The following is an 8,864-nucleotide window of genomic DNA, read 5'->3' on the forward strand; positions in this document are numbered from 1 at the left end:
ATCTCTGGTGGTTTTCTGTTGTACAGAAGTTTCGTTTTTTTCCTTGTTTTGGGGTTTTTTTCCGGGATTTTTTTCCTTTTTTTTTTTTCACAGTTTTCTGGCTATTTACTTTCTTTTTTTTTCTTTTTTTTGTTTTTTTCCTTTGTGCAATAAAGTTTTGTTTTGGCAGAACGGAGCCTGTGCTGTTCCTTAGTGGGAATTCTTACAGAAAACAACTTCCTCCCGCTGCTGGGAGCCAAAATTCCAGAGCCAGAATTCCATTCCCACCCGGAATCCAGCAGGGATCGATCCCACAGAACTCCCCTGAGCTCAGGAATTTGGTACAAAAGTTTTTATTCCCAGTCCCGCTGTCCCCGGGAAGGATTCCCAAGGATCCCGGGAGGGATTCCCAAGTATCCCAGAGGGGATTCCAGAGGGATTCCCAAGGATCCCGGGAGGGGATTCCAGAGGGATTCCCAAGGATCCCGGGAGGGATTCCATCTGAGATTCCCAAGTACTCGAGGAGGGATTCCCGAGGATCCTGGGAATGATCACAGCCAGGATTTTGAGGACTCCAGGAGGAATTCCCAAAGACTCCAGGAGGGAGATTCCCAAGGATCCCAGGAGGGCTTCAAGGGTGGGATTCCTGAGGAGATTCCAGCCAGGATTCCAGGGGAGATTCCAGAGGGGATTCCAGCCAGGATTCCAGCTGGGATTCCCAAGGACTCCGGAGGGGATTCCAGGGGAGATTCCCGAGGATTCCAGCCAGGATTCCCAAGGATTTCAGGGATGATTCCCGAGGATTCCAGCCGGGATTCCAGGGATGATTCCAGGGATGATTCCCGAGGATTCCAGCCGGGATTCCAGCCAGGATTCCCAAGGATTCTAGGGGGGATTCCCAGGGATTCCAGCCGAGATTCCAGGGAGGATTCCAGGGATGATTCCCGAGGATTCCAGGGGGAATTCCTGAGGATTCCAGCCGAGATTCCAGGGATGATTCCCGAGGATTCCAGGGATGATTCCCAAGGATTCCAGGGATGATTCCCGAGGACTCCCGGCGCCGTCAGGGCCCGGCGGCGCCGTCCTGGGCGTGGAGCTCGGAGAAGAGCGCGGGCAGCCAGAACTGCGGCTCGGCCGGAGCCTGCGCGTCCAGCCAGGCCATGCCCTCCTTCAGCAGGTGCTCCTGGAATAACGGGAATAACGGGATTGGGAATAACGGGAATGGAATTGGGACCCAGCCAGGCCATGCCCTCCTTCAGCAGGTGCTCCTGGAATAACGGGAATAACGGGAATAACGGGATTGGGAATAACGGGAATGGGCCTGGGACCCAGCCAGGCCATGCCCTCCTTCAGCAGGTGCTCCTGGAATAACGGGATTGGGAATAACGGGGTTGGGAATAACGGGAATGGGACCCAGCCAGGCCATGCCCTCCTTCAGCAGGTGCTCCTGGAATAACGGGAATAACGGGGTTGGGAATAACGGGAATGGGCCTGGGACCCAGCCAGGCCATGCCCTCCTTCAGCAGGTGCTCCTGGACGGGAATGGACTGGGAATGACTGGGGAGGGACTGGGATGGACTGGGATGTGCTGAGTTGCCGTTGCTGTTCCCATTAACATCCCATTCCCACTTTCCCATCCCCAATTCCTCATTCTTATCCCAAATTTCCCACTCCCATTTTCCCACACCAAATTTCCCAGTTCCCCATTCCCAGTTTCCCATTCCCAGTTCCCCATTCCCAGTTTCCCATTCCCAGTTTCCCATTCCCATTCCCAGTTCCCCATTCCCAGTTTCCCATTCCCAGTTCCCCATTCCCAGTTTCCCATTCCCAGTTCCCCATTCCCAATTTCCCAGTTTCCCATTCCCAGTTCCCCATTCCCAGTTCCCCATCCCCATTCCCAGTTTCCCATCCCCATCCCCATTCCCAGTTTCCCAATTTCCCATTCCCAGTTTCCCACCTACCAGCGCCTGCTTCGCTCGCTCCGTCTCCCAGTTGAGGCTGTCCCGGATCTCGCTGACTGTCACAAATCCCTTTTTCTGGGAAAAAAAAACCAGGAAAAATCCAAAATCCATCTGGGCTCCAATCCCAGCGGAGCAGGGACCCTCCAGCCCCACCCCAGTCCAGCCCAATCCCGGTTTTTATGGGAACACCGGGGGGGTTTCTGGCTGTTTTCCTCCAGGTTTAAATCCACACCTCGGCAGCTCTGCCCACGAGCCTGATCCGACCGTAATTCCCAGTCCTGGAAGCACCAATTTCCCACTCCCAGCCCTTTTCCAGCTGTCATTCCACAAATTCCCCATTCCCAGCCATCATTCCACAAATTCCCCTTTTCCCAGTGTCATTCCCACCAATTCCCCATTCCCAGTTCCCATTCCTGGTGTCATTCCTACCAATCCCCATTCACATTCCCAATATCCATTCCCATTCCCAATACCCATTCCCATTCCCAATGCCATTCCCAGTAAATCCCAGTCAATCCCAGTAAATCCCAGTAATCCCAGTCAATCCCACCTCTGCCAGCTGCAGCAGCACCGTGTGCTCCATGTCCCATTCCCAATCCCAGTAAATCCCAGTAAATCCCAGTAAATCCCAGTAAATCCCAGCGTTCCCACCTCGGCCAGCTGCAGCAGCACCGTGTGCTCCATGTCCCATTCCCAATCCCAGTAAATCCCAGTAAATCCCAGTAAATCCCATTAAATCCCAGTAAATCCCAGTAAACCCCAGTGTCCCCACCTCGGCCAGCTGCAGCAGCACCGTGTGGTCCATGTTGAGCTCGGCGGGCACCGACTGCACCAGGACCGTTCCTCCCACCGGGATGATCCCGAAGCCGCTGCCCAGAACCTTCAGCTTCTTGATGGCTCGGAGCAGATCGTCCCTGATTTCAGGGAAAAGTCCTCGTGGGGTTGGATTTTAGGGAAAAAATCCTCACGGGGTTGGATTTTAGGGGAAAATTCTTGCGGGGTTGGTTTTTAGGGGAAAAATCCTCACGGGGTTGGATTTTAGGGAAAAATCCTTGCGGGGTTGGTTTTTAGGGGAAAAATCCTCACGGGGTTGGATTTTAGGGAAAAATCCTTCCAGGGGTTGGATTTGTAGGGGGAAAATCCTCGTGGGACTGGATTTTTAGGGTAAAAACCCTTCCAGGATTTGGATTTAGGGAAAAATCCTTACAGGGTTGGATTTAGGGAAAAATCCTCGTGGGACTGGATTTTTAGGGGAAAAATCCTTCCAGGAGTTGGATTTAGGGAAAAATCCTCCCGGGGTTGGATTTTTAGAGGAAAAAATCTCAATCTCAGCAATCCCTGAGCTGCGGCTGCAGATCCCAAGGGATTCCCGGGGAATTCCCAATCCCAGCCCAAAATCCCGAGGGATTCCCGAGGAATTCCCGATGAATTCCGGATCCCGCCGCACTCACGCGCTGACGTCCTGCGCGAACTTCCCGCGGCCCTTCAGCACCTGCTGCTGCAGCTCCTCCAGCGTGATCAGCCCTGCGGGAGCCCCAAAACTGTCCTGCAGGAATCCCCACGGAATTCCCGGGAATTCCCGCCCAACCCGGCCCAGCCAGCGGGTTTTAGGGGATTTTATGGGGATTTTGGGGGGATTAGGGATCCCTGGATCAGGAGTGGATCCCTGGATCAATGATGGACCCCTGGATCAGGGATGGATCCCCGGATCAGGGATGGATCCTTGGATCAGGGATGATGGATCCATTGATCAGGGATGGATCTCCGTGCAGGGCCGTGTCCCCGGATCAGTGATGGATCCATGGATCAGGGATGGATCCCCGTGCAGGGCTGTGTCCCCGGATCAGGGATGGATCCCCGGATCAGTGACGGATCCCCGGATCAATGCTGGATCCATGGATCAGGGACGGATCCCCGTGCAGGGCTGTGTCCCCGGATCAGGGATGGATCCCCGGATCAATGACGGATCCCCAGATTAATGACGGATCCCCGGATCAATGCTGGATCCCCGTGCCCACCTCCGTTGCGGTGCCGCAGCGCCAGGCACACCTCGATGATCTGCACCCCGAGCTCGTAGTAGAAATCTCCGACCCCGAGCAGCTCAGCCCAGAAACCTTTTCCAGCTGCGGGCAGGGACGGGGATCAGAGACAGCCGGGGCACCCCGAGCCCGAGCCAATGGGAACGGGGACAGGGATTGGGAATGGGGTATGGGACTGGGAACGGGATTGGGAATGGGACGGGGAATAGGACTGGGGATTGGGGTACGGGGTTGGGGATGGGTCTGGGGTACAGGTTTAGGGTTTGTCCCCACTCCCCCTGCTGCCCTCCCACTGTCCCCACTGCTGTGCCCCCCTGTCCCCATTGTCCCTGCTGGCCCCTGGCTGTCCCCCCGTTGTCCCCTGTGTCCCCGTGTCCCCATCGTCCCCTGTGTCCCCCCTGTCCCCCCTGTCCCCCGTGTCCCTGCTGTCCCCCACTGTCCCTGTCCCCTCACAGGCCAGCGGGTCGACGCCGATGGCGGCGCACATGTGCTGGAAGTGCAGGCGGAACTCGGGGCTGCGGCGGATCTCCTGCTTGTGGCGGCTGGCGAAGGCCTGGAGGTGCGTCCGGAACGTCTCCAGCTGCCGCGACATCTGCGGGACACGCGGGGACACCGACGGGGACATTGGGGACATTGGGGACAGGGACAGGGACGGGGACAGGACAGGGATGGGGACATTGGGGACAGTGACACAGGGACAGGGACCCCGCGCCCAGGGAGGGAATTCCCACCTGGGCCAGCTGATCCTCGGCCAGGACCGTCCCTCGCTCCTTGTACTTGGCCTGGGGGGAGACGGGATCAGGGCGGGAATACCGGGACAGCCCCAAACCGGGACAGCCCCAAAGGCAGAGAATCCCAAACCGGGACAGCCCCAAACCGGGACAGCCCCAAACCGGGACAGCCCCAAACCGGGACAACCCCAAAGGCAGGGAACCCCAAACCGGGACAGCCCCAAACCGGGACAGCCCCAAAGGCAGGGAACCCCAAACCGGGACAGCCCCAAACCGGGACACCGGGACAGCCCCAAACCCCGGGAACCCAAACCGGCCCAATCCCACAGTCTGTCCCTCTGTCCGTCCCTGTCCCCCGTCCCTCTGTCCGGTCACCTCGGTCAGTTTCCTCCGGGCGATCGCCCCCGCCCCCACCCCCCGCCGGTGCATCCCGGCCCCGCCGCCGCCGCCGCGCCTGACGTCATCGGGCGGCGCCGCGCGACGGCACCGACCGGCCGCGCGTGACGTCATCGAGCGGCGCCGCGCGCGGGAAAGGAACCGCCCCCCCCATTCAGGGCGCGCCGGCAGGGAAAGGGTTAAAGGGGTAAAGGGGCAAAGGGGTAAAGGGTAAATTTTATTGGTTATATTCCTAAATTTAATTTTTAATTCTTATTTTTATTATAATTATAGTACCTATTATTAAAAATAAATGTATTGTTCATATTACAGTTATCAATAACTAATAACGGTAATCGATAATTGCTAACGATAACGACAATAGCAATAAGTTGTTGGGATTTTTTGGGGTTGGGATTTCCCGGCCCGCGGCGCGTTCCCGTTTTCCGGGGAATGTTTCGGCTCGGCCGGCAGAGGGCGACAGAGCCCAAAGAACGGGAACGGGAACGGGAACGGGAACGGGAATGGGAATGGGAATGGGAACGGGGATGGGGAATGGGAATGGGGATGGGAACGGGAATGTGGGAATGGGGATATGGGAATGGGAATGGGAATGGGAATTGGGAACTGGGGAATGGGAATGGGAATTGGGAATTGGGAATGGGAATTGGGAATTGGGAATGGGAATTGGGAATGGGAATGGGAATGGGAATTGGGAACTGGGGAATGGGAATGGGAATTGGGAATTGGGAATGGGAATTGGGAATTGGGAATGGGAATTGGGAATGGGAATGGGAATGGGAATTGGGAACTGGGGAATGGGAATGGGAATTGGGAATTGGGAATGGGAATTGGGAATTGGGAATGGGAATTGGGAATGGGAATGGGAATGGGAATTGGGAACTGGGGAATGGGAATGGGAATTGGGAATTGGGAATGGGAATTGGGAATTGGGAATGGGAATTGGGAATGGGAATGGGAATGGGAATTGGGAATGAGAATGGGAATGGGGATGGGAATGGGAATGGGAATTGGGAATTGGGAATGGGAACTGGGGAATGGGGAATGGGAATTGGGGAATGGGGAATGGGAATGGGGAATGGGGAATGGGAATTGGGGAATGGGGAATGGGAATTGGGGAATGGGGAATGGGAATTGGGGAATGGGGAATGGGAATTGGGGAATGGGGAATGGGACAGACTCTGGGGAATTGGAAATTGGGAATTGGGAACAGAGAATTGGGAACTGGGAACGGGACAGACTCCAGGGAATCCCTGGAACCCCTGGAATCCCCAGAGCCCCCAGAAACCCTGGAATCCCCGGAATCCCCGGAACCCCCGGAATCCCCGGAGCCCCGGAGCCCCCGGAGCCGCCAGCACCGGCTGCAGCCCGAGGCGGGACCGGGGAGACTCCCGAGCGTTTCCCGCTCCCTCCCCGCTCTGGGGGAAGGGACCGAGCGGCGACACGGGCCGGACTTTGTCCCCGCTCCCTGTCCCGGCCCGGGGAGGGGCAGGGCGGGGGCGGCACCGGGAGGGGACACGGCCGGGCCGCGGCCACGGGATCCCCGGGACCCGCGGGGAGCGGCGGGAGAGGCTCGGGGGGCTCGGGGGGCCCGGGGGGCTCGGGGGGCTGGGGGGGCTCGGGGGGCTCGGGGGGCTCGGGGGGCTCCGGGGGCTCGGGGGGCTCCGGGGACTCGGGGGGCTCGGGCGGCTCCGGGGGCTCGGGGGGCTCGGGGGGCTCGGGGGGCTCGGGGGGCTCGGGGGGCTCGGGGGGCTCGGGGGGCTCCGGGGGCTCGGGGGGCTCGGGGGTCTCGGGGGGCTCGGGGGGCTCGGGGGGCTCGGGGGGCTCGGGGGGCTCCACTGCCCTCCCAGTCCCATTCCCAGTTCCCTGGGGGGGGTGGGAGAGGGAGGAGAAGGAACTCAGGAACTCCGCAGCCCCAGTTCATTCCCAGTTCATTCCCAGTTCATTCCCAGTTCATTCCCAGTTCATTCCCGGTTCATTCCCAGTTCATTCCCGGTTCATTCCCAGTTCGTTCCCAGTTTGTTCCCAGTTCATTCCCGGTTTGTTCCCGGTTCATTCCCGGTTCATTCCCAGTTCATTCCCAGTTCATTCCCAGTTCCTTCCCAGTTCGTTCCCAGTTCATTCCCGGTTCATTCGCGGTTCATTCCCAGTTCATTCCCAGTTCATTCCCAGTTCCTTCCCAGTTCATTCCCAGTTCCTTCCCAGTTCGTTCCCAGTTCATTCCCAGTTCATTCCCAGTTCATTCCCAGTTCATTCCCAGTTCATTCCCAGTTCATTCCCGGTTCATTCCCGGTTCATTCCCAGTTCGTTCCCAGTTCGTTCCCAGTTCATTCCCAGCTCCCTGGTGGAGTGGGACAGGGACAGGGACGGGGACAGGGACAGGGACAGGGACAGGGACAGGGACATCCCCCAGGGCACGTCTGTGGGTAAGAGGGACAAAATCCGGCTGATTCCACCCAAAACCACAACTCCCCTCCTGCCCCTCTGCGCTGGGAGACACATGGAGCTGGGGGATGGATGGATGATGGATGGATGATGGATGGATGGATGATGGATGGATGGATGGATGATGGATGGATGGATGATGGATGGATGGATGATGGATGGATGATGGATGATGGATGGATGGATGGATGGATGATGGATGGATGGATGGATGGATGGATGGATGATGGATGATGGATGGATGGATGGATGATGGATGATGGATGGATGGATGGATGGATGGATGATGGATGATGGATGGATGGATGGATGATGGATGATGGATGGATGGATGGATGGATGGATGGATGGATGGATGGATGATGGATGGATGGATGATGGATGGATGATGGATGGATGATGGATGGATGATGGATGGATGGATGGATGGATGGATGGATGGATGGATGGATGGATGATGGATGGATGGATGGATGGATGGATGGATGATGGATGATGGATGGATGATGGATGGATGGATGGATGGATGATGGATGGATGGATGGATGGATGGATGGATGGATGGATGGATGGATGGATGGATGATGGATGGATGGATGATGGATGATGGATGGATGGATGGATGATGGATGGATGGATGGATGGATGGATGGATGGATGGATGGATGGATGATGGATGGATGGATGGATGATGGATGGATGGATGGATGGATGGATGGATGATGGATGATGGATGGATGGATGGATGGATGATGGATGGATGGATGGATGGATGGATGGATGGATGGATGGATGGATAAATGGATGGATGGATGATGGATCCTACAAAATCCCTGGATCTGGAACCCCCCAAAATCTCTCCCAAAAACCGTATCCTACAAAACCCCCGGGTCTGGAACCACCTAAAACCTCTCCCAAACCGGATCCCACAAAACCCCCGTGTCCGGCCCCTCCCGGGCGGGGCCGGGTGGAGCCGGGCCGGGCTCTCTGTTCCCCTGCCAGGATTTGTTCAAAGGATCCACCAAAAACGCGCTGGAAAAACCCAAATTCGGCACCGCGGAGCGAAACTTCCGCACCTGCGAGCCCCGAGCTGCCGGCGCTGCCCCTGGCAGAGAAAGGGGGGAAAAAAAAGAAATAAAAGATCAAAATGATCCAAAATGTTGGCCTTGATTTGATTTTTTTCCTCCCGAAATCTTGCCAGAATCAGCGAGCGAGGAGCTGGGCTGACTTCCAGAGCAGAATCCAATTTTCCAGCCATTGATTATTTCCAAACGTGAAGTCTTTGAATAGTTCCAATTTTTTTTTTTTTTATC

The 8,864-nt window shown here is 56.8% G+C and overlaps 1 protein-coding gene across 3 annotated transcripts; it reads right to left on the reverse strand.

Annotated features, from left to right (window-relative positions):
* Positions 1-316: 316 nt before the first annotated feature.
* SNF8 (SNF8 subunit of ESCRT-II) lies at positions 317-5,212 on the reverse strand. Of its 3 annotated transcripts, none has more exons than XM_072919080.1 (8): positions 5,086-5,212; positions 4,711-4,761; positions 4,433-4,571; positions 3,959-4,063; positions 3,392-3,464; positions 2,713-2,854; positions 1,941-2,015; positions 317-1,162 (listed from the first exon to the last, which is right to left on the reverse strand). In XM_072919080.1, exons 1-8 carry the CDS (start codon positions 5,137-5,139, stop codon positions 1,043-1,045), a joined length of 759 nt encoding a protein of 252 aa, XP_072775181.1. In that variant the 5' UTR covers positions 5,140-5,212; the 3' UTR covers positions 317-1,042. The 3 variants fall into 3 exon arrangements, with proteins under 3 accessions (XP_072775181.1, XP_072775180.1, XP_032599607.3); XM_072919079.1 differs by lacking the exon at positions 317-1,162 and adding an exon at positions 1,314-1,511 and having other exon boundaries at positions 4,433-4,532; XM_032743716.3 differs by lacking the exon at positions 317-1,162 and adding an exon at positions 1,314-1,511.
* Between the last annotated feature and the right edge of the window lie 3,652 nt (positions 5,213-8,864).

This window comes from Taeniopygia guttata, chromosome 27 (assembly GCF_048771995.1).
Source record: "Taeniopygia guttata chromosome 27, bTaeGut7.mat, whole genome shotgun sequence".
In the NCBI taxonomy this organism is placed as follows: domain Eukaryota; kingdom Metazoa; phylum Chordata; class Aves; order Passeriformes; family Estrildidae; genus Taeniopygia; species Taeniopygia guttata.